A 26,522-nucleotide genomic window follows, 5' to 3' on the forward strand; every position below is an offset into this window, starting at 1 on the left:
TTAACCTAAAAGAAAAATAACAATTTTACAGACCAATCCAACATACATGTCGGGTTTTGTCACAGGTAGATTATTTTACAGAGTGATAGGTGAGTGGAGTCAATTGTCAGGGGTGGTGGAGGCATCAGGGACATTTAAAAGAGTCTTAGATAGGCACATGGATGAAATAAAATCAGAAGACTATGTGGGAGGGAAGGGTTAAATTGATCTTAACAGATACCATCCTCAACCATCAGGCTGCTGAACCAGCATTGATAACTTCACTCACCTCAACATTGAACTGAAGAACGTACAAACTCCTTACAGACAGGGGCGAGAATCAAACCCCAATCTTACAGCTGGTGCTGCAAGGAGATGCACTAACCTATATGCCACATTTCTGTTGTTTTGTAGCAGCAGTAAAGTGCAATTGTAGAAAACCTAATTGACAGTGAATAAAATGTACATTTTTAGGTTAAATGAAAGTGAGATTGAACAGCAGCACTTCAGAGATCATGACCTGTACTCGGATAAATCCGACAGAGAGAATGAGCCAGACCACGAGGAATCTGACAATGATCCACTGGAGAAAAGTGGTAAAAGTGAGGAAAGTGACTCTGACATCTCAGAGAAACAGGATGTTCTGCATACTGACCTTGAGCCAATAGATATCGTAAAGGAAACCACTTACGTGGAAGAAGCTCATGAAGAATTGGGAGAGGTAAGAGAGTATCACATCATATCGACATACCTTACCAAAATGAAAATGAAGTATGATACTTATACTGGTCAGTGATACTATTGTTTTGCAATTTGTTTTAATGTCCATATTTGTAGAATACTGCAGCACAGTATAGGCCCTTAGGCACAAAATTTTGCACCAACCTTTTAACCTATTCTAAAATCAATCTTCCCGCCTACATAGCCCTCCATTTTTCAGTCATCTGCTTGCTCATCTAAGAGTTTCATAAATGTCCCTGATACATCAGCCTCTATCACCACCCCGGCAGGGCGTTCTACGCACTCACCAGTCTGTGTAAAGAACTTACCTCTAACATCCCTGTCTCCTTATAGGAAGAAGTTGCTTGTTTCTACTGTGAAATGGAATGTTTCTGCACCTAGTACCAGTATAAAGTAATTCTAAACAAAATTAGCTCTATTTATGATATGTACATTGAAACATATAGTGAAATATGTCATTTGCATCAAGGGTCAAAACAGTCCGAGGTTGTGCTGGGGGCACACCACAAATGTTGCTATGCTTCTGACCTCAATATGGCATCCCTTCAACTTACTAACCCCTGCATCGTTTGGAATATAAGAGAAAACCCACACAGACACAGAAAGAACATGCAAACTCCTGAGAGATAGCGGTGGAATTGAACCCCGATCATTGGTGATATAATAGCATTACACTAACAGCTATGCTAACATGCCACCCAATGATCAATACACCCAAACTGGAACAGAAGGCAGACAATACTTAATTGAACTATTATAACCAAAGGACAGGAAATTGCTCAAAAGTGATATGTAAGTTGGCAGCAAGTGTAAATCCTAAGGCACTAATTGGTCAAATCAAGAAGCCTTTGTGGTGAATTTTAATCCAATTAAAACAAGTAACTTTCTATTTCATTGCTGAATGGCAGAGCTTAAGCTTATTGTAGAGAAAAGTTTGGCCCTCACTCCCTGTGTATCTCAGTCCAGGCCCTCAGCGAGTAAATGGTCCAGGAGCCAAAGCTTCAGCTGAAACTATTGCTGCTGGTGGAACTCATTTCCCTCCCGGTTAACGTAATGGAAATCCACAGGTGGTGGGTTTATTGACCCAGCTTTCTGCAGTTAATCCCCAAGACCCTGTTACCGACTGTTTTATTTTTGGTACTGTGTAGAGATTGAAAAATAACTGGGTTTGTTATTAATAGGACTTTTCTACAAGCACCATTTAGAGTTTATCTTCCACTTGGATAGTCCACAACCCAATGCTATTAATGTTGTATCTGCGAGTTTTACATAATCCACACCCCATGTGTTGCCCTCCCATTCACCTAGTTTACTTCCCCTTTCTTCATCTCTCACCCACCCCCCTTTGTCCACTTTGTCCTATCTGCTCATCATCCCCTCCCCATCTGGTTCCACCTATTACCAACTGGTCACTGTCCCATCCACCTCCACCTACCTGGTTTCACCAGCCCATTGTCTCCTCCTCCATTCCATTCCATTCCACCAATCACCTACTTGCCTCTGTCCCATTACCCCTAACTATTCTGCTATATTCTGGCAAGCTCTCCTCTTCCCTTTTCTGCTGTAAAATCTCAACCTGAAACATAGACTCGCACCTTCTACCTCCACAGATAAGACCATAAGATATCAGAGAAGAATTGGACTATTCAACCCATTGGGTCCATTCCATCATGGCTGATTTATTTTCCCTCTCAACCCCATTCTCTAGCCTTCTCCCCATAATCATTGGCACCCGTAGTAATCAAAAACCTCAGATGATGCTTGACTTGTTCAGTTTTCCTAGATTTTTTTGTTCCAGATTGCAGCATCTGCAGACTTGTTTGTTTTCATGCACTTTAGAGAATGCCGCCGACATCTACCGCATATTTATTAAATTATGCCTTTACTGACAATTGTTATTTACACCATGAAATGGTAAAATCTGAGAGCAATTTTTTCACCGTCCTTCCTCCTCCAAACCTCTCCTTCTAATACCAGCTCTTAATTTTTTATATCTCTGAATAATTTAGATGGGTGATGAGTCTCAGACAGAAATTGTATCCGAAGAGAACAAAAGTCTGATTTGGACTCTACTGAAACAAGTTCGGCCAGGAATGGATCTCTCAAAAGTTGTACTGCCGACATTTATCTTGGAGCCTCGTTCTTTCTTAGACAAGCTATCAGATTATTACTATCATGCGGATTTTCTGTCGGAGTGAGTGTATTTGCTTTCCCACAACACAACCTCCAAGTTACTATTTATCCATAGATGATTGTCCTTTATTATCCCAAACTCTTGCTACATTCTTCTATTTTTTTCATGCTTCTACACAGGTGACATAGTCACAATGCTATCTTTGGCTGAGAAGGTACAAAGGGTAGATTTTTAAAAAGTGATCTTGATATACTGGATCTTCATTAAGTTTATCGAATAGTGGAGTGGGTTCATTTGATCACATCGCCATTTCCTGCTCTTGTTATGATTTTAAATGGTGCATCCTTTAACTTGATGAGCTTTGGGTCTCCAGAAATTTGTATGTAATTTCTATACTACCACCCCATGACCCTTCCTGACTAGTGAGCACTAATGATAATTATGGTCTTCACTTAAGCATATCACATATCGATGCGACAGTGTGAGAAACGGTCCAATGTTTGGACAATTTAAACGCATGGCCCGATGGATTGAAAAGTCAGGGTGCTGGAACAAGAAACAAGGGTCAGGCCAGTTCTGCTCACTGCTCCGCAACACTTACTCGGCTCTGCATGAACTGGGCCTGAAGCTGAGGCCTGATCCGGCTGCTCCGGGCTTCGTGTCTATGGGTTCACTTCTATTCTGAATGCTATTTGCTTACTTTATTGCTTGCATGATTTGTTTTCTCTCTCTCTCTGCACATTAACTGTTTGATAATCTTTTTTTTAATGTGTTCTTTTGAGTTTCTTTGTTTTGTGGCTGCCTGTAAGGAGATGAATCTCAGGGTTGTATAATGTATATATACTGTGATAATAAATGTACTTTTAACTTTGATCTGAAACACACAAATTCTTCACAACACGACTAAAGCCTGGGGCCAGGCTTCAGCTGTAGTTTTAGCTTCCAGAGAATGTTATGATGGATGCTAGTTGCAGAGCTCAATTCGTAGTCCTTACACTTTTCAGACGGATAAAGCGCTACAGCGCAGAAGCAGGCCCTTTGTCTTATATAGTCTGTGCCTAGTCCCATCAACCTGCACTTGGGTCATAGCCCTCCATATCCCTCCCATCCATGTACTTATCCAAATTTCTCTTAACTGTTGAAATCAAATCTGCATCCACCACTTCTGCTGGCAACTTGTTCTACACTCATCACCCTCTGAGTGAAGAACTTCCCCCCTCATGTCTCTCTTAAACATTTCACCTTTCACCCGATGAACTCTCGTTCTAGTCTCACTCATCCTCAATGGAAAAAGTCTGCTTACATTTACCCTATCTGTACCCTTCATAATTTTGTATACCTCTATCAAATCTATCCTTCAATCTCCTACAATCCAGGGAATAAAGTACTAACCTATTCAACCTTTCCCTCTAACTGAGCAACATCCTTGTAAAATTTCTCAGAATCAGAATCAGGTTTATTATCACCGGCATGCTTTGTGAAATTTGTTAACTTAGCAACAGCAGTTCAATGCAATACATTAATATAGAAGAAAAATTAATAATAATAAAAAATAAATCAATATATCAAACACAGTATTTGTATATTGAATAGATTAAAAGTAGTGCTAAAATAAAAATATATTAAAAAGTGAGGAAGCATTCCTGGGTTCAATGTCCATTTAGGAATCGGATGGCAGAGGGGAAGAAGCTGTTCCTGAATCACTGAGTGTATGCCTTCAGGCTTCTGTACCTCCTCCCTGATGGTAACAATGAGAAAAGGACATGCCCTGGGTGCTGGGATGCTACCTTTCTTGAAGATGTCCTGGGTGCTGTATAGGCTAGTACCCAAGATGGAGCTGACTAAATAGAGCAGTAGCTCCTGCCACCCCCCCACCCACCATACCAGACAGTGATGCAGCCTGTCAGAATGCTTTCCATGGTACATCTGTAGAAGCTTTTGAGTATTTTTGTTGACGTGACACTCTGCAGTCTTTCAATCTTATTGATATCACATAAAACAGCACCTGATACTGCAACTTAGGCTTCATATTTTCCTCTAGGTTAATGAGATTTGAAGATTATATAAAAACCACAAAGTAAATTATTATGTATAATTTTATTTTAAATTTACATGTAATTATTTTATTTCTATTTGTTGTTTTGTGTGATGCTGAAGTGTTTGTTTCTTGTAGCGCAGCCACTGAGGAAAACCCTTACCAACGTTTGAAGAAAGTTGTGAGGTGGTACTTGTCCGGCTTCTACAAAAAACCAAAGGTTTGTTTTCCAAAACAGATTTCCTTCAGTGTTAAAAAGATCTTTTTCTCTGTAACTCATTCTGCATTCAGTTACTGTTTCCTCAGTGCACTGATGTGATGACATGATCTGCATGGATGGCATGCAAAACAAAGTTTTCCAGTTTCCAGCACCTGCAGAATCTCTTGTGTTTAGAGTTTTTCACTGTACCTTAGTACTTATGACAATAATAAACCAATTTGCCATTTTACAGTAATGTTATAGAATCTGAAATGCTAAAGCCAAGAGGGTGAAGGTCTTCATTCAGAAGGAGTGGGTGTGTTTGTATAGTATAACTATCAAATAGCAATTGCTGAACTTCATTTATTCCCACTGCATAAATTAATCAAATTTTTGATAGAATTTTAAATGGATATAACCTTTTAACTTCTTTTTCCAAAGTTTTGTGGTCAAATTCTCGGCTTTGTAAGTCTTTTTCTTTCTATGGTAAGGGCCTGAAGAAACCATACAATCCAATTATTGGTGAAACATTCCGGTGTATGTGGATTCATCCAAAAGGCAACAGCAGGACATTTTACATCGCCGAACAGGTATAAGAAAATGATCCACTTCTAGGATATCCTTCACACACATTATTGCCTAACTATAGTATGCTAGAATGAGAGTCACACAGCAGAAAAGTAGGCCCTTCAGCCCTCAGCCCTCTGGACCATGCCAATCAAGATTCCCATTTGCCTGTGTTTATCCCATATTCGCTCAACCTTTCCTATCCACGTACCTGCCAAGTGTCTTTTAAGTATTGTTGCAACTACCTGCCTTTGGATTGATCAACTGCACGGAGAGGGGGACCCTGCTGCACGGGCAACAGCTTGCTCTCCATATTGCACTGCGTAGCTTGCATACTGGCTCGTGTATCACCTAGACAGCTGGGACGCAACATTCGTGGTCAAAACCGACCAACAGTGGGCATCATTACACCTTCTGTAGCACCCACACCAATCACCAGATTCAAAAACAGTTCCCTTCCCCAACCAGTGATGCTGATCAATCTCTCCACCCACTAGCCCACCCCTCCACACCCCCACCATCGCTATTTTATCATTTCCTGTCAGATTCACTTAATGTACAGACACTTCTGTGCCTCACATCACTTTATGCGCATACAATCAATCTATCTTATGTATTTTTATATAATGTATTTTTTTATTATTGTGTTCTTTATCTTATTGTGTTATTTTTGTGCAGCGTCTGTGCTAGAGTAACAATTGTTCTGTTCACCTTTACACTTGAGTACTGGAAATGACATTGAACAATCTTGAATCATGAATTAGATATATAACAAGGTAGCAGGCCCTTGCAGCCCAATGAGCCTGCTCCACCCTGTCATACCCATGTGACCAGTTAACCTACGAACCCGTACATCTTTGGAATGTGGAAGGAAACCAGAGCACCTGGAGGAAACCCACACGGACATGGGGAGAATGTACGTACTCCTTAGTCCCAGGCTGGAATTGAACCCGGGTCGCTGGTGCTGTAATATCATTACACTAACCGTTACACAACTGTTGATATGTGCTCAGCTAAGTTTGCTTTGTACTGACTTGCCTTTTATGCAATAGGTATCTCACCATCCACCTGTGTCTGCCTTTTATGTAAGTAATAGAAAGGATGGATTCTGCATCTGTGGTAGCATCTTGGCCAAATCAAAGTTTTACGGTGAGTTTTGGTTTCCTTGCAAGTGCATTGATACAGACACTGTTATAAGTGGATCGTTTCGCATCAAAAACATTGGATGAACCATGCTTTACAATGTTGGAGAATAGTGTTAGGGAAAAGCTTGATTTCAGTCCCAGGTCAGACTGAAAATAGAGTGTAAGGAGTATATTAACAGTTTGCCATGTGCACGGGAGGTAGAAGGGATGGTGGCTGAGCACTATGGGCATGCTTTGTTAGCGCTGGAAGATGTGGCAGGGAGTAGCTGGGGAAACAGCCCCTAAAAAATGCAGAAAGGGTTGGGGAGAATGTGTGTCAGGTGATCAAATATCTTAGTGGTTGCTGGTGGAATTTGCCAAGAATGGTCCAGAGAACGTGGGAACTGTGGGTGAGAAGTGGTGACGAGAGAGCTCTGTGCTGACCATGCAGGAGCAGAGCTTGCAAATAGATGAGTTGTAAGCCATTTATTTAGCGGCACAGCATGGAACGGGTCTTTCTGGCCCAACATCCCACCTATTTAACCGCAGCCTAATCACAGGACAATTTAAAATAACCAATTAACCTACGAGCGGGTACAATTTATGGACTATGGGAGGAAACCAGAGTACCCGTAGGAAACCCACATGTTTACAGGGAGGACATACAAACTCCTTTTCGAGGACACTGGAATTGACCTCTGAACTTTGACACCCAAGCTGTAGTAGGGTCGTGCTAACCACTATACTGCCCCAAAGCCGGCTGCACTGTAGTAGAGAGGTCACAGTTCAGGAGGAAGGCAGATACAGCAGAGGCCCCTGTCACAGTCAGAATAATCCAAATCAGGTGTATTTTTACTGACTTATATGTCATGCAGTTTGTTGTTTTATTTTAGAGATCCAGTACACTAACAGGCCCTTACAGCCCAGTTACACCTATATGACCAATCAACCTAAGTCTTTGGAATATGGGAGAAAACCAGAGAACCCAGTTTTTGGCAGCAGTAGTGTGATGATGTAAAATTACTATAAGTTACAAAATAAATAACGTAAAGTCATAGGAATCATAAAATAGTGTTCATGGATCATGGACCGTTCAAAAATTTGATGGCGGAGGAGAAGAAGCTGTTCCTTAAACATTGAGTGTGGGACTTCAGGCTCCTGTACCACCTCGTCAGTGGTAGTAATAGAAGAGGGATGTCCCGGATGGTGAGGGTCCTTAGTGACAGTTGCCACCTCCTTGAAGATGTCCTCAGTGGTGGAGAGGATTATACATGTGACAGAACTGGCTGCATCTACAATCTCCTGCAGCCTCGTGGTCCTGTGCATTGGAGCAAATACAGCGGAGATGATCCCAGTTCTTCCAACTCCATTGCATTGCTCCAAAGGTAAGTTGTTCTGCACGAGTGCCTCTGCACAGGTGCCCCTGCACAACAGACAGCAAAATTCTTCATAGGTCAATGTCCAAGCATGGGGTTAGATGAGATAATGGCACAGTTCAAGGTCCAGATTGTAGGGGAGTACTGATGGAAAGTCCAGGCATCTCAAGTAAGGTGAATTTGCTTAGAGTCATAGGGTGCTATAGCACTTAAACAGGCCCTTTGGCCTATTAGTCCATATTGCACAGTTATTCTGCCAAGTTCTATTTCCCGTAACGTGGTCCGTAGTCCTCCATACCCCTCCCTTCCATGTACTTATGCAAATTTCTCTTAAATGTTGAAATTTAACTCACATCCACCACTTCCACATTTGTACAACCCTCTGAGTGAAGAAGTTCCCACTCTGGTTCTCCTTAAATATTTCACTTTTCACCCTTAACCTATGACATCTAGTTCTTGTCTCACCCAGCCTCAGGGGTAAAAGCCTGCTTGCATTAACCCTATCTATTCTCCTCTATCAAATCCCATGCGTTCGCCTATGCTCCAAGAATTAAAGTCCTAATCTATTCAGCCTTTCCTGATTGTTCTGGCAACATCCTCGTAAATTTTCACTGTACTCATAAAGTCGTTTCTGTAGGTAAGTGACCAGAAATGTACAGAATACATGAAATTTGGCCTCATCAACATCATATACAACTTGAACATATCACCCCAATTCCTGTGCTCAGTACTCTGATGTATGAAGGCCAATGTGCCAAAAAGCTTTCCCTATGACCCTACTTACCTGTGTATCTATCTGCATATAGTATGGTACAAATAATGAGAAGATCTCAATGGCCAAATGATGTGTATACTTTGCTCTGTTTTTCAGGAAATTCATTATCAGCAATATTAGATGGTGAAGCAAGGCTTTCTTTCCTTAGCCGAGGAGAAGATTACATAATGAATATGCCTTATGCTCACTGCAAAGGTAGCATTTCTAGTTTCTTATGTTAACGTTACATTTCTCTGTGGAGTAAGATGATTATGGTATAGTGTGGAAGTTGTAGTAAGGCAAGGGTTAATATAATACTCAGGCAAGGATAGATTGCAAATAGAGTGCAGACAGCCCAGGCAAGAAAAGTCTTTGAAGAGAATAACTTCACTTCACAGAGCAGATTCCTGGAACTAGTTTCAATTACTGGAGTTGAGATAAGCAGATAACAAAAACACGTACGTCAACTAAGGAACAGTTGCTTAACTAACTTTGAAGTATCATCGGTTAATAGTTTGTAGTTTCTATTGACTTTTAAAACCTCTATTGCGAATGGCGATTGATCTTGCAGGTAAGAAGTTCAAACATGCACAGTTTACCAAATGGTCAATATCAGTAGCTGCTAGTTAATTGCATTTTTCTGTTCTGACTTCAGAACAGTGCGGGTGACAGGGACCATGCTGTTCTCCTTGTGTACAAGTAAAATAAAGTATGATTGAAGAATGAGAGCGAGTTTTCAGACCCCAGTTAATCGGCAACAATAGCCTTTGAATCAGTACCTAAAGTGCAAAGGAAAAGCTGTTAGAGGATTTAAATCTAGAAAAAGGTTTGTTCATCAGCCCAATTTACTTTACTCATTCAGTGTCAAATTCTTCAAGGTAAAAACTGTTCTAATTGTATTGAAAATATGTAATTTCTCAGGAAATGACAATCTAGACATATATGAAATTAATTTTCAAAGCCCAAGGTAGTTGTTAATTAGTGATTGTGACCTACTAATAGAAAACAGCTGTATTTCGGTCAGAAAGGTAAAACGTTTACATTCTCTTGTTACAGAAATATTGGAATAGGGTGTAGAGATTAATTTTCCTATGCTTGCTTGTATTTTTATATAATAACCTATATATTTATTTAATCGTTCAATGAATTTTCCAGCAATTAAGGTGCAGTTATTTTTATAGAAGCTTCTTATTTCTCTGCAGCAGGTATCATGCCATTTGAATATGTGTTAACTGTTATCACTGAAATTTTTCTATCTCTAGTCTGAGTATGAGAGGACCATGACTGCTTTTTCCTTCTTTGTTCTCTCGGCTCCTCTTTCTTTGTTCATTCTTCGTCCTTGTAACTCAATAACTTTATGACTCATTCCTGATTCTGAAGAATCTTTGGATCACAAAAGAATCAGAGTCCAATAGCAAGAATAGTTCGTTCATGTTCACATCAGTTCACTGGTTATGCTGGAGAAGGATATAACTGCATGCTATTGAGAAACAAGGAATCGCTGACAGTTTGTATGTTTGTCCAGCTGCCACAGGCCATTGTCCACTACAACAGAGTGCACAAATCAGAATCAGATTTATTAATATTGACTTAGATGTTGTGATATGTGTTTTGTGGCAACAGTACAGTGTAAACATTTAAAGTTGTCATTCATTATTAGTGCAAAGAAAAGGAATATGAGGTATTGATCTTGGATTCATGGAGTGTTCAAAGATCTGATGGAGAAGGGATTGAATGTGGGACTTTAATCTCCCTGATGGAGGAGAGGGACTATCCCAGCTGATGAAGATTCTTAATGATGGATGCTGCCTTTTGAAGATGTCATTAATGGTGGGGAGGATTGTGCCCATGATGGAGCTGGCTGAGTTATAACCCTATGCAGCGTCTTGCAATCCTGGGTTGAACTCCATCTGCCTCTTCTCAGCCCACTTCTGCAACCTATCAATATCTCTCTGCAATCTTTGGCAATCCTCTACACTATCACTACACCACCAACCTTTGTGTCATCTGCAAACTTGCCAACCCACCCTTCTACCCCACCATCCAGGTCGTTAATAAAAATCGCAAAAAGTAGAGGTCCCAGAACCAATCCTTGTGGGACACCAGCCCTCCAATCTGAATGTACTCCCTCTACCACGACCCTCTGCTTTCTGCAGGCAAGCCAATTCTGAATCCACCTGGCCAAACTTCCCTGGATCCCATGCCTTCTGACTTTCTGAATAAGACTACCATGTGGTACCTTGTCAAATACCTTACTAAAATCCATGTAGATCACAAACACTGCACTACCCTCATCTATCTGCCTGGTCAACTCCTCAAAGAACTCTATCAGGCTTGTTAGACACGATCTGCCCTTCACAAAGTCATGCTGACTGTCCCTGATCAGACCATGATTCTCTAAATGCCCATAGATTCTTTCTCTAAGAATCTTTTCCAATAGCTTTCCCACCACAGATGTAAGGCTCACTGGTCTATAATTACCCTGACTATCCCTACTACCTTTTTTGAACAAGGGGACAACATTCGCCTCCCTCCAATCCTCCAATACCATTCCCGTGGACAATGAGGACATAAAGATCCTAGCCAGAGGCTCAGCAATCTCTTCTCTCGCCTCATGGAGCTGCCTGGGGAATATTCCATCAAGCCCAGGGGACTTATCCGTCCTAATGTATTTTAACAACTGCAACACCTCTTCTCTCTTAATATCAACATGCTCCAGAACATCAGCCTCACTCATATCGTCCTCATCAGCAAGTTCCCTCTCATTGGTGAATACCGAAGAGAAGTATTCATTGAGGACCTCGCTCACTTCCACAGCCTCCAGGCACATCTTCCCACCTTTATCTGTAATTAGTCCTATCTTCACTCCTGTCAACCTTTTGTTCTTCAAACCTGTTATGCAAACCATTTAACCTATTTTAAGATTAATCTAACCCTTCTCTCCTACATAGCCCTCTTTTTTTTATCATCCATTTATCTATCTAAGAGTTTCTGAAGTGCCCTTAATATATCTGCTTCTGCCACCACCCCCCCCCCCCCCCACGGGACTCACTACTCTATGTGTAAAATAAAACTTAACTCTGACATCTCCCCTATACTTTCCTCCAATCACCTTAAAGTTATGTCCCCTTGTATTAGCCATTTCCATCATGGGAAAAAGTCTGTGGCTGTCGACTCTTATCTATGCCTTTTGTCATCTTGTATGCCTCTATCGCCTCTTGCTTCAAAGAGAAAATCCCTAGCTCACTCAACCTTTCCTCATTAGGCATGCACTCTAATCCAGGCAACATCCTGGTAAATCTGCTCTGCACCCTTTAAGATTCCACATCCTTCATATAATGAGGCAACCAGAACTGGACACAATACTCTGAACTGGACTGCCGTATGATCCCCAATTCCTCCATCCTCTTGAACTCCTCCTTCGCCAGTCGGAGCTTGTCCGGGGGAAGCCTTCGAGCACGGGCGTGGAGGGGTAGTCCTTGTGTCGGGATGTGGTGCTGCACGCCGTATCTGGGCATGGCTGCCGTGAACTGCGGTGCCAGAACCAATGGGAAATCCACCAGGACTCTGGTGAAGTCGTTGTCGGACAGCATGATGGTGTCTAGGTGTGGGGCTGGCAACTGGGCTTCACCCAGGGAGAAAGTTTGAAAGGTCTCGGCGTGGGCCAGTCTCTTCCTTGGCAGGTCGACCAGTAGGCTGTGAGCTCACAAAAAATCCGCTCCCAGGAGCGGTTGGGCTACCATGGCCAGTGTGAAGTCCCATGTGAACTGGCTGGAGCCGAACTGTAGCCGCACCGTACGGGTGCCGTAGGTCCTTACCGTGCTGCCGTTCGCGGCCCTCAAGGTGGGACCCGGTGCTCTGTTGCGGGTGTCGTAACTCATCAGAGGTAAGATGCTGATCTCGGCTCCGGTGTTGACCAAAAAGCGGCGTCCCGACTGCTTGTCCCAGACATACAGGAGGCTATCCCGATGGCCAGCCGCTGTAGCCATCAGCGGCGGCTGGCCCTGGCATTTCCCGGGAACTTGCAGGGCGGGCTACAGCGGCGGGCTTCTGTGCCCCACAGCTGGTGGTAGAAGCACCATTGTTCGTTCGTCTCCTCACCCCTGCCTCTGGGGTTAGCGGGCTCTGCGGCCGGGCCTGGTCTGGTTTGCTGCTGGGAGCGTGGCCTGGTGATCTGTGTGACAGACGCACCACTTTCCTTGGCTTTCCACAGCAAGTCCGCCCGGGCCGCCACCTTCCAGGGGTCGCTGAAATCTGCGTCGGACAGCAGCAGGCGTATGTCCTCGGGCAGCTGCTCCAGGAATGCCTGCTCAAACATGAGGCAGGGCTTGTGACCACCGGCCAGGGAGAGCATCTCGTTCATCAAAGCCGACGGCGGCTTGTCTCCCAAACCATCCAGGTGCAGTAAGCGGGCAGCTGGCTCGCGCCGTGAGAGTCTGAAAGTCCTTATGAGCAGGGCTTTGAATGCTGTGTATTTGCCATCTGCTGGGGGCGACTGTATGAACTCCTCAACCTGGGCTGCTGTTTCCTGGTCGAGGGAGCTCACGACGTAGTAGTAACGTGTGGAATGCGAGGTTATCTGCTGAATGTGGAATTGGGCTTCTGCTTGCTGGAACCATAGGTGAGGTCGCAACATCCAGAAGCTTGGCAGTTTTAACAAAACTGCATGAACAGATGCAGCATTGTTCATCTCCGGTCCAAATATCGTTTGGGCCAACGGGGTCACCATTTGTAGCGGTGTGCTACACGCAGCACTGAAATAACGACGCGGAGTCGGTGAGGTGCAGTTGCGAAAGAGATTTATTCAAACTTCGCGGCCTCGCTTTAAAACCTTCCTGATCCCGCCCTCCCTGGCGGGAATGCTGTAGGGGGCACGTATTCACAGTCCAGAGTTTTATAGAGCTGCAACGTTACCTCATAGATCTTGGACTCAAACCCATGACTATAAAGGCCAACACTTTATGCACTTTCTTAAGCACCCTATCAACTTTAATAGTAACATTCAAAATTGAATTAATACTTGTCTAAGAAAACTTCCTAACTTCCAAGAGAATGAGCCTGGGGCTATTTCTACCAAAGAGATGGCAGAGGCACTTTGGACCAAATGGACCCCTTCTCTACAGCAACACACACAAAATGGTGGAAGAACTCAGCAGGCCAGGCAGAATCTATGGAAAACAGGACTCAATGAAGGGTCTTGACCCGAAACCTCAGCTGTTTATTCCTCTCTGTAGATGCTGCCTGATCTGCTGAATTCCTCTAATTATTTGTGTAGTGTATCTAAAATTCATTATTTAAGATCCTGCATTGTAATGTGTCATGTATTAATGTGATGTATATGTTTGTGACCACACCAGTGATTAAGACAACTTGATTTTGATTCCTAGTCAATTATCATGATCAATCCTAAACAGACAGTGTTTAGTATTGTTGGATTGGGGTATAGAATTGTTATTTTTCTTGTCGTTTAACTTTCCTATGTTTGTTTGTATTTTTATATAATCATCTATATATACATAACTGTTCAGTAAATTTTCCAGTAATTACAGTATAGTTGCTTCTGTATTTTTCTAGAAATTGCTTGGTATTTCAGTAGCAGGTGTCATGCCACTTGATTGGCTATTTTATTGGTTAATTGTTATCATTGGATTTTTTGTTATCTCTAATCTGAGTATGAGACGACCAGAATTACTTTTCTCCATCATCTTTTCTTTGTTCTCTCAGTTCTTTCCCATTGGTTTTTCATTTTTGTAACACATAGTAAAATGTTCGTAAGCAATACGTTTTATGCCTCATACTTGACTTCAAAAGAACCTTTGGATCGCTAAAGTATCAGGATCCAAAATTGCCGTCATCAAATGATAAATTGCAAATTCTTTGGAAGCATTGCTAATGAATGACAGTTCTGTGCACATGCTGCTTCCTTTTCCAAAGAAAATCGTACTTTTAAACATCAGAATTCTTCTGCCAATTCATATCTCTTGCTTAATGGATCCATGTCCTTCTTGATGTGCCTATGTCACTCGGTTTTTATTACCTAGAAAGAGTGATGTTTAATCAATCACTTAAATTACTTTAGCTGGAAAGAAAATGCACTTGAATCTGCTTTAGATACAATCACTCTAAGCACTTGTTCATTCCTTTTGTGAAGAAAACTCAATAAAATCTTTTATAAAGAGCGATCTTTAATCTCTGATGTTTCCAAGAGAGAGAATTTTTAAAATAAAGTCAAACCTCTCTGCCGGCACAGTGGCCAGTCTTTAGGAGCAGTACAGATTGACAGTCTGTGTTTAATTCAGCATTAATGCTTTGGTTTAACACCATTATGAACACTTCACTAAGGTCTCCCTGAGATGCATGTCTTCTGGATAAATTGCTCCATTCTAGCCTATCATCAGTTCATCTCCAAATCCAGTTTATCTTGGGGTTTTGTATTTTCTGATCTAGATACTGTTTATTATTTTAAGATGCATGAAACATTTATTTCTATCCTAGTTGACCTTTCAATGTCATTGTAACTATCAACTCTGCAGTTGTACTGCTGCACAGGCAGTTCTCCTTCACCATCATTACAACCTGAAACTTGGTGGATCCAGTGATAATGATCTAGAAGTTTGTTGGAAGTCAAGCATGAGGAGTAAATCTTTTAATTATAGTTGATTTATCAGTCATTCATAATAAACAATCTAAAAGTGACCAAGTCACTCTATTGTAAGATAGAGGCTATAAGGCTTGGGAGCAGAAGTTGGCCATAAGGCTTATCAAGTCTGCTCTGCCATTTGATCATGAATGCTTTATTTTCCCTCTCAATCCCTATCTCCTACCTTCTCCCCATAACCTTTGACACCCTTACTAATCAAGAACCCATCAAACTCCACTTTAAATATACCTAATGCCTTGGCCTTTGTGTTAAGAAGTTCTTATTCATCTCTTTTCTAGAGGGCTGTCTGGGTATCCTGAGACTTCTCCATCCCGGCCTTTCAAAGAGATTTCCCCCTCCCCTCCAATTCTTCTAAACTCCAGCAAGCACAGGCGTACAGCCATCAAATACTCCTCATACGTAACTCTTTCATTCCCAGGATCATTCTCATAAACTTTGTCTGGACCCTCTCCAATGTCAGCACATCCTTTCTTAGATATGGGGGCCAATACTGCTCACAGTACTCCAAACGTGGTCTGACAAATGCCTTATAAAGCTTCAAAATTACATCCTTGCTTTTATATTCTAGTCCTCTCGAAATGTATGCTAACATTGCATTTGAAGGAGGAGAATAAAGAAAAGAGAGGAAAAACAATAAAATTGAGGTCGTTTTATACTCAGAGATAAAGCACAATCCAATGAAAACAATTAACCTGTGAAATAGCCAGATTCAAGTGGCACGACACCTCCTACAGAAAAACAGAAGCTTCTCGGTTTATACAGAATCAGCTATCCTCCAAGACTGGAAAATTAATTGAACAATTACACGCATATAGGTGATTATATAAAAATACAAGCAAGCATAGCAAAAGTTAAACTATGAGTAAAGTAACAATTTTATACTCTAACCCAACAGACTTTGAGATTCTAGCAACTGCACACGTGGAATTAAGTGAAGAGGTTCAGTGGTTGCAATCAGTGATGTTTTGCTGTTCACCATCCTTTTCCAGTGTAACTAACCTTCAGTAATCACTGACTTGACAATTACTGAAACTACCTGCAGCTGTTGCTGTAAAATATTAAGAGAACATTGGGATTTGTTAAATGGCTGAATGTTAATCATGTACTGAGTTACAATCGCATAAAACATGAAGCATTACAGCACAGAAACAGGCCCTTCAGTCGATGATGCTGTGCAGAACTAATAAAGCAAGCAATGCCTAGTTACACTAATAATAACTTTAGTGTTTTTCATACAGATGGTGTAGTTCAAAATGCTTTGCAATGGGATAAAAGTACAAGTATTAAAATAAAATTTTAAAAAGTAAACATGAACATAAAAGACAAAGAGATGTTAGTTAAAAGCAAGGTTAAAGAAATGGGTTTTGAGCTGGCGTTTGAAAGAGTCAACTGAGTCTGCATCCCTTATAGTTTTAGCTATTTAAATTCAACTGTTTTGGAGTGTAGTTCAGAAAAGCTGACCTGCCAATTATCTTTTGAGGGAGATTGTTTAAATTTAAGAGACCGGTGGAAGAAGACCTAAGAGGTCGAGTGGGATTAGAAGGCAGAGATGATTCTGTGATGTACTCCAGTCCCAGAGCATTAAAAGCTTTAAAAAAACAAGTAAGAGAACTTTACAAGTCAATTCTAAAAGTCACAGGAAGCAAATGCAGAGCAGCTAGTATTGGAGTGAAATGTTCCCTCATCCTGGTTTTGGTTAAAACTCTAGCAGCAGGATTCCAAATGTGTTGAAGTTTGTCAGTAGATTGCTTTGGAAGTCCAGTAAAAAGTGTGTTGCAGTAATCTAGTCTATTCAAATAAAGGCACTAATCCCTTCTGCCTGCATACAGTCCACATCCTCCATTCTCTGCATATTCATGTGCCTCTCTAATGGCCTCTTAACAAATTTTAACAAATTTCGGAATCAAAAAATAATTTTGTGTAGATAATTCCCTCAGGTAGAAATTTCAAGATGCAAGGTTATAACCTGACTTAACACAAATTTTTATATTAGGCATTCATAACAATAAAAATAATGGTAATCAACTGGATGGAAATATTGGGAGCAGTGGAGGCTGAGAGAAGATCTGATAGTTTATAAGATTACAAGAGACATGGACAGAGTAGACAGACAGTACCTTTTATCCCAGTGTTGAAATATCTAATTCTAGAGGGCACACACAAAGTAAGAGGGCATAAGTTCAAAGGAGATGTGAAGGGCAGATCTTTTGCACAGAGAGTACCTGTAATGCACTGCCCGTGGCAGATACATTTAGGACTTTAAAGAGACGTTTATATTGACATTTGAAAGTGAGGAAAATGGAAGGATATGGACATTGTGTAGGCAGAAGGTTTAGCTTAGTTGGCCATTTGATTACTAATTTAATTGATTGACACAACTTTGTGGGTCGAAGGGTCTATGCAATACTGTTCCATTTTCTAAATCACTCAGTTGTAAAGGCAAGAGAGAAAGCGAAGAGGAAAACAAAGAAAAGAGAAAAAGGAAGAAGTTGTGATCAACTTAAATGTAAAAAATATAGCTTACTACAGAGATACAGCATCTACTAGTGATAGCAATTAACCTATGACTTAGCCACTTAGAAGTGCTATGTGTATTTGTAAAGAGTTTTTGAAGCTAGTGATAATAATAAAATGGTTCATTGCTATTCGTTAGTGACCAGCTTGTATTCCATTATTCTACTTATGCCTGGTGTTAGGGTAAATATTCAAAGGGATTATAGCAAGTGTATCCAGATTGATACAAAATGGGTAGCTTTGGAAAATGGGCGCTTCTGACTCATGAAGAAATTGACGTACAAACAGTTCTCAGTAATCTGGGACTACCTATATAACGAGTGGTCTAATATAGGCTGAATAGCCCTGTTCTGAAATTCCAAAATCTGAAAACACTGAAATCCAATAATTTTTTAGCGCTGACACAACAAAGGGAAAATTCCACAAGACGATGGGGAAGTTCTTAGGCGACGCACAGGTTACTGCACAGCACTGGCGTTTCTGAAAAGTGATCTCACATAAGTTAATCAAAAATAGAAAGCCTCTTCATAAGTTGAAAAATGAATATCTCGATCGTGTATCATCAGTGTCGGAGTGAGCATATGCTGCTTCACAGTATGCTAATCACAAAACAAGCAAACAAACTGAAAATTTAAGATATTGTGAATATTCAGCAGAAATTTAAGAAAAGGCACAGCGTTTAATTTTTAAAACGTCTGCTGATTATGAAAATCTAGCATCAGAACAAGTCTACCATGCTGATTGTTTTTATACCTTACATAACAGCATTAAATTTTTAATATATCACTGATGAAAATCTAACACTAGAACAACTCTACAATGATGACTGTTTTTATACCTTACATAAATCTAAAAAGGTAAAATACAAATACAGTGTACTGTAAGCTTTTATTCAAAGCACAGTATCAGGTGGAGACTGAAAGCCTGCCATTGTTTGTCAGCTGATTCAGGTATTCTCCCAATGCTGCTGTGGTGCTTTTGTTACCCTGCACACAATCCATTTTCATTATATTAATGGTGTGTCATAATTTTTACTGTTAAGTACAAATGCATGATAAACAACCAGTAGCACAAAATACACAGTCAGAAATGATGGTGATCCCAAGCTATCTCATTACATATTCCAAAACACTTCTAGCCCCATGCATTTTGGATAAAGGGTATTAAACCTGTACTGTTTGCAGCAAAGGAGCAAAAGACATTCTAGTGATGATTATTTCTTTAAGGTCTGTGGAAGCTGAAATTAATTTAAAGTCTGTTTAATCTAAAGAGCAGTCTAACACTGCATCTGGTGTTATTATCATTTGTAATCCATGTGCAAAGCTGTTGCCTTTTTCAAATGGTTTAGATGCCACTGTAAGACATTTAATTTGGGCATTTTATGGATCTAGATTAAGGGTTCACTTTATTAGTCACATGTACATTGAAACATTCAGTGAAATGTGTTGTTTGCATCAACAACCAATACAGTTTGAGGCTGTGCTGTGGGAAGCCCACAAGTCTCACCAGCAAAGCATGCTCACAACTTACTAACCTTATCCCATGCATCTTTGGGATGTGGGAGCAAGCTGGAGCACCCGGAGGGAACACAGGAAGTCACTGGGGGAATGTACTGTACAAGCTCCTTACAGACAATGGCTGGAATTGAGCCCCATTCGCTGGCACTGTAAAGTATTACACTAACCACTGAGCCTTTTAATTTTATCCATTTTCCTTCCCTATACATCTGATTTTGAAAATATTCCTTTGAAGTTACTACATTTATCAAACCCTGTAACTGTAAAATCAAGTTTCACATTTAAATAAATAAAAACAGGCAATCCTAGAAGTACTGACCAAGTCAGCAAGCATCTGTGGAAATAGAGACTTGATATTTCTAAAGGGTGGTAATGCACACAATACAATCTCAGGTTTGCTAGTATTAAGAATATAAGAAATAGGAGCAGGAGTAGGCATCTGGCCCGTCGAGCCTGCTGCGCTGTTCAATAAGATCATGGCTGATCTGACTATGCACTCATCTCCATGTACCTGCCTTTTCCCCATATCCCTTAATTCCTCTACAATGCAAAAATCTATCCAACCTTGTCTTAAATGTATTTACCGAGTGGAGGTAGCCTCCACTGCTTCATTGGGCAGAGGATTCCACAGATTCACCACTCTTTAAGAAAAGCAGTTCCTCCTCATCTTCATCCTAAATTTACTCCCCTGAATCTTGAGGCTTTTTGTAGTCTCACCTACCAACTTTCCTGCCTTTATCTTATCTATCCCTTTCATAATTTTATATGTTTCTACAGATCTCCCCTCATCCTTCTGAATTCCAGTGAATAAATCCCAGGCAACTCGATCTCTCCTCATTGTTTTACCCCACCTTTTCTGGAATCGACCTAGTGAACCTCCTCTGCACCGCCTCCAAAGCCCGTATATCCTTCCTCAAGTAAGGAGACCACAACTGCACGTACTACTCCAGATGCGGTCTCACATCTGTACAGTTGCAGCATAACCTCCCTGCTCTTAAATTCAATCCCTCTAGCGATGGTGAACATTCCATTTGCCTTCTTCATAGCCTGTTGCACCTGCAAGCCAACTTTTTGCGATTCATACACAAGCACTGTCAAGACCCTCTGCACAGCAGCATGCTGCAATATTTTACCATTTAAATAATAATCTGATCTTCCATATTTCTTTCCAAATCTCAAACCTGTGTGACATTTAACTGCCAACTTGTGACCTGAATCTTTAAAGTCAATCCACAATCATTAAATTCAGGAAATTGGTTATTCAGTTTATTTTAGGGTAAGAATACCAATGCAAATTTATGGCTGCAGTACAGCACTGGGGTTGTTATATATTGTTTACAAAATGTGACATCGGTGTGCATTGGATATACAGTATACTAGAGCCAAGATGCATAAAAACATACAACTTACTTCGGACTTTTCCATAAATTATCAATAGGGATTGTTTATGGTCCAATGACTCTTGAACTTGGAGGTCTTGTTAACATCATGTGTGAGAAGACAGGATACAGTGCAATAATTGAATTCAAATTGAAGGTTAGTTGACATTTTCCTTCACTCATTTTAAATTTAGATATTATCTTGGAATTTATTTGTTACATTTGTTAACTAAACCAAATTTCTGTTTTACATTGGAAGAGAAGTAGAATTATTTACTTTCAATGGTCACAGGGTTGTGTCACCCAGATAGATCAAAGTTAATTTTGTAAGACAACTAAGTTGGTCATGCAACGTGTAGTGCTCTATTTCCAATTTTGAATTCCAGCCTATTGAATCATCCCCAATTAATGTACGTATTTGTATTGAAAGGAAAGACAAGGTGGTGCCAGCAACTAATGGCAGCATTTCACAAACAGCTCACAAAGCTACTAGATACTCTAGTGACTGTCTTCTTCTGAACTGTGGATGCCGCAGTCTGCAGTCTGGAATTTCCCTTTTAAGGACGTACTTTTGAACCAACTAACTATCTGGTGCTTTTGCGATCTCCTGGTGGATTCAACAAATTAGACTCTCAAAGTGCAGGTATGGCCAGGGCAGTCACCACTGGGGGTGGTCGCTGCGCCAAGGCCTTATAACGGTAGATGAATTCATGTTCGGCTTCATTACCCTGCACCAATTAAAGCGTTGAGCAAAATTGAAATCGTCAAAGACGAGAGCAGAAATGAACAGGTGTTTAGCGTAATCTGCCTGCGTTCGACTGGTCTCTCTCATCTTACTATCAGGCAGGAGGTGCGGAAGTCCTGGTTCACCTGCTGCCATATTCGGAGGCAGTTGTTGACCTGCAGCAATCGGCCTCCTGGACCGGCTTCATTTACCTCAGCACTGAACGGCTTCCACCGCTGCAGACTCACTGTCGGGGATCTGCAGTTCATGATCCTTGTGTTTTTTCACTTTTTTTTAACAATTTGCAATCTTGCCAGTTGGAAATGCGGCGGTCTTGTATATGTTTCTTTAGTGAATTCTGTGGTCTCTTTGTTTTGTGGGTACCTGAAAGAAGATGAAACTCAAGGTTGTATATGGTTTATATCCTTTAATAATAAATTTGAACTTAAAAAGGAAGTTGGAAGGTTAAGACTTCCATGTCCTATCTAGGTGAGCTTTAGGAGCTAAGGCCTTAATTGACTAAATATACAGGTAGATCTCTGGTTAGTAAGAATTAGGAGGAGTATTAGGCCATTTGGCCCATTGAGCAACTCCACCATTTAATGGCTGACTTATTTTCCTTCTCAGCCCTATTCTCCTGCCATTTCCATATTACATTTATTGCCATTATTAATCAAGAACCTATCATCACTTTAAACATACCTAATGACTTGACCTCCCATAGTCACCTGTGGCAATGAATTTCACAGATCCACCTCCATCTGGCTAAAGATATTCCTCCTCAGCTCTGTTCTATGGCTGTGCCCTCTGGTTCAGGACACCCCCACTATTGGAAACATCCCTGCGTTTACTCTGTCTAGGTCTTTCAATATTTGGTAGGTTTCAATGAGATCCCCCAGTTCTTCTAAACTGTAGCAAGTACAAATGCTCCTTATATGTGAACTTTTATTTTCAAGGTCATTTTCATGAACCTCCTCCAGACCCTCTCCAACTGTTTCTTAGATATTGTTCACAATACTCCAAATATGGGGTCTGATCTACACCTTATAAAGCGTCAGCATTGCTTCCTTACTTTTAGTAGAATTATATAGGAATGGAATGGAATATCAGAGGCAGAGGACAATGTGATGATGTGACATACTGTCTTTTTTGTGCTTCTCACCAGATAACTACTTGAGGGACTGGATGAAATCTTATGTGGAGTAAATGTAGGACATTCAGTTCCAGATCGGATAGATTTAGAAGGGTTAGCTCACCAAAACAATGGTCTTCACTTGCCCTTAACTTTTGCCCCTGCTTTGTATTGTACAAAAATATTTGTGTCCATCTCTATACTGCCAATAATAAGTTGGTGAAATTATCTCAACTTTAATTTTAAACTGTCAGCTTAAAAAAATATAAACAGTGTTTTTCTCTCCAGTGGTATAATCTGTAACCATATTGTCTCTAGCCATTCTTAGGCAACAGCAACAATGTTAACCAGGTAGTTGGAAAAATCAAGCTGGGATCAGAAGTTTTAGCCAATCTGGAAGGACATTGGGTGAGTAGAGAAAGTGTGTGTATGTACATTTATATGTTGTGCATAAAGTAATGAGGCAATACAACCCAGATATAGGCCCTTTGGCCCGACTTGTCCATACTGACCACATTTTCCACTCAGCTAGTCTCAACTTCCTGTGTTCAGCCCATATCCCTTTAAACCCCATGTCTCCAGGTACCTTTCCAAGTGCTTCTTAAATGATGCTATGTAACTGCCTCACACACTTCCTCCATCCTGAGAAAGTGACTGTTACCCACACCTTCTCTGCCACTCTCATAATTTAAAACTCTTCTATGAAGTTGCCCCTCATTCTCCTCAATTTGAAGGGATATGAATTACAAATGGTATTTGATAACGAATGTGCTTCTCAGTAGAAAGCAAATAATCTAGAATTTATTTTTATGATTGCTTGAAAGAGTTCAAATAAACTTAAGCTGCTTTGCATATGGCATATGTCATTGACAATAAGTCTGATTCTGATACTTGTCGCAATTATGTTGCATGCTTTTGAGACGATTAATTTCAAAAGCATGTTGGGGTCCACGGTACTGTAGCAGCTAGCACAACCCTATTACAGCTCGGGGCATTCTGGAATTTGGAGTTCAATTCCGATGCCACTCTGTAAGGTGTCTCTGTATATCCTTCCTGTGGAATGCATGGGTTTTCCCCGGGTGCTCTGGTTTCCTCCCGCAGTCCAAAGACGTACCGAGTAGGTTAATTGGTCAATGTAATCAGAGTAGGATTTTCCGGCTTGTGGGATTGCTGGGGCAGCGTAACTTGAAGGGCCAGAAGGCCTACTTCGCACTCTATCACTAAATAAATAAATATATTTCCTTAATTTCCATTTTTCCTCTAGGATGGTGAGGTGATAATCAATGACAAAAAGACAGGTGTATCAGAAGTATTCTGGAACCCCACGTCTGAAATCCGGCAACAGAGGCTAACCAGATGCACTGTGCTGTTTGATGAACAAGAGAAGATGGAATCAGAAAAGTGAGAGCATTTTCTTACTTCACCCATTTCAGTTCACTTTAATCTCCCTTTAAGCTCTGAGGTAACTGCTAAATCACTTGTTTTATATGTGATGTTCCTATTGTGTATAGTAATGCATTCAGAACTCATCCTCAGTGTCAGTTCTCTAGGACCAGAGGGTGCAGCCTCAGAATAGAAGAATGTCTCTTCAGAACAGAGATGAGGAGGAATTTCTTTAGCCAGAGTTTGGTGAATCTGTGGAGTCTGTTATTAGGTATATTTAAAGCAGAGTTGATAAGTTCTTAATTAGTCAGGGTGTCAAAGGTAACAGGGTGAAGGCAGAATGGAGTTGAGAGATAATAAATCAGCATGATGGAATGGTAGAGCAGACTCAATGGACTGAATGGCCTAGTTCTGCTCCTGTGTCTTATGGCCAGTTGTGTTAGCCTTGTAAGGATTTTCGGATCTAGTTTGTGTAGTTTTGCTCTTCCTACACTATTCCTCCACCAGGATGTTGCCTCGTGTAGAATGATTCCCGAGGAGAGACTGGAGACATGGCATCTGTTTTGCTTGGAGCAAATGAGTCCCAGCGGAGAGACGTACCAAATTCCAAGAGGCATTGATAGAGAAGATATGGCACTCGTTTAAAGCAAGGAACAAGAGGGTATCTGAGAAAGAATTGTTTTACCCAGAGAGTGCTTACAATCACAAGGAGACAGGTACTCTTACAACACCAGAGAAGCATCTGGATAAGTACTCGTCAAGACCAAGTTCGGCTCAGAGAAGTTGGTGTAGGTATTGGATGGTGGGCCAAAGGGCCTGTTTCTGTGCAGTGTAACTTTGTGAAGAAGCATTGACCATAGTGGTTCCACATATAGTCCATGGTGTTGGTTGCTTTGTTTACTGCCTGCCACAAAAATGTGGAATTTCCAGTGTGTGGTGAACTACATATAGCTGTCTGGACACGCCCCCTGCTGACTGCTCCTGTGGCACCTCCCACAAACCCCCGGTATAAAGGCGATTGAGGTCTGAGCCCGGCCCCTCTGCCTCCAGGATGTAGTATGGTGGTCAACCTCTACTTGTTCCTTCTTCCAGTCAATAAAATTGATGCACCACCAATAACTCTCTCTGAGACATAAAGGCAAGATATCGGCTTTTATACTACATCCTGGAGACAGAGAGGCCGGGCTCAGACCTCAATCGCCTTTATACCGGTCTGTGGGAGGAGCCACAGGAGCAGTCAGCAGGGGGCGTGTCCAGACAGGTATATGTAGTTCACCACATTCACCCCCCCCCCCCTTTGTTTTAAAAGAGAGTCTCCATGTGGTGAAGTTTCTTACAAGTATATTTACAGGTTAAGTCTATCAGGTGGTCGAATCAGTTGCTGCAATCTACGTAGCACCAGCTGTGATTGCACAGGTGCATTGTTACCATGCAGACCAAGGGTCTGATATTTTATGTGCATGAGGGGTTTGTGGTCTCAACAAACACCATGAAATGGCAATCCTTCTAAAAGAAAATGAAAATGGTGGACAGCCAGATAGAGACCAAGAAGCTGACTGTCAAACGTGCTCTACTTCCTTTTGGGGGTACAGAGCTGTCAGCTGAAGAAGGCGAGCAGCTGCCAGACGCCCCCGACCAACTGTTCATGCACAGCACCCACAGCAGATTCTGGGTGCATTGGGGTGCATTAGAAAGAGCTCGTTTGGTATCATCAAATGCCCGTATCATGTCTGCTGACCAGTCTAGCACATGATTAGGGGTGTTGTCTTTCAGTGCACAATACAAGTTTAGCAGCTTTCAAAATTAATCAGTGATAGAATTCACCATCCCTAAAAATTCCTGTAGTCTTTTTGTAGTTCAGGACAGTGAAAAATCCATAATAGTGGCTACTTTTGATGGGAGGGGTTTTCACACCTTCTGTGGAGGTGTGATGGCCGAGAAAGTCAATGGTTGGCAATCCAAACTGGCATTTAGCAGGGTTAATAATCAACCCATGTTGATAAACCATGTTGGCTTAAGCACTCAAAATGTGTGCAGAGATAAGATATGTGTTTGTATTTGGATGCATTGGCAACAAGTGTGTAAATAAAAAGAAAGACCAGCCATTAGAAAGTCTGCTGTACTTTTCAGCTCAAATATTATGTGCAGAAGCTCAAAAAGGCCAAGTGGGGTTATGGCAGCCACTTTGGGAATGTCCTCCGAGCACGCAGGCACCTGATGGTAGCCCCTAACTAAATCGACTTTGGAAAAAATTAACTTTACAACTAAATGTGCTAAAATGTATTAGATGTGTGGACCAAGTA

General features: G+C 41.2%; 1 protein-coding gene across 3 annotated transcripts in view; it reads left to right on the forward strand.

The window, feature by feature from the left end:
- The window catches only part of osbpl8 (oxysterol binding protein-like 8), a 227,818-nt gene that overhangs the window by 170,455 nt on the left and 30,841 nt on the right, over nucleotides 1-26,522 (forward strand). For all 3 annotated transcript variants that reach the window (XM_059977553.1, XM_059977554.1, XM_059977556.1), the window contains 9 exons: nucleotides 454-700; nucleotides 2,730-2,914; nucleotides 5,028-5,109; nucleotides 5,580-5,678; nucleotides 6,708-6,804; nucleotides 9,027-9,125; nucleotides 21,040-21,137; nucleotides 23,155-23,244; nucleotides 24,101-24,237. In XM_059977553.1, the coding sequence (XP_059833536.1) occupies nucleotides 454-700; nucleotides 2,730-2,914; nucleotides 5,028-5,109; nucleotides 5,580-5,678; nucleotides 6,708-6,804; nucleotides 9,027-9,125; nucleotides 21,040-21,137; nucleotides 23,155-23,244; nucleotides 24,101-24,237 (1,134 nt within the window). The remainder of the gene's footprint in view (nucleotides 1-453; nucleotides 701-2,729; nucleotides 2,915-5,027; nucleotides 5,110-5,579; nucleotides 5,679-6,707; nucleotides 6,805-9,026; nucleotides 9,126-21,039; nucleotides 21,138-23,154; nucleotides 23,245-24,100; nucleotides 24,238-26,522) is intronic.

Source organism: Hypanus sabinus, chromosome 8 (assembly GCF_030144855.1).
Source record: "Hypanus sabinus isolate sHypSab1 chromosome 8, sHypSab1.hap1, whole genome shotgun sequence".
Classification (NCBI taxonomy): domain Eukaryota; kingdom Metazoa; phylum Chordata; class Chondrichthyes; order Myliobatiformes; family Dasyatidae; genus Hypanus; species Hypanus sabinus.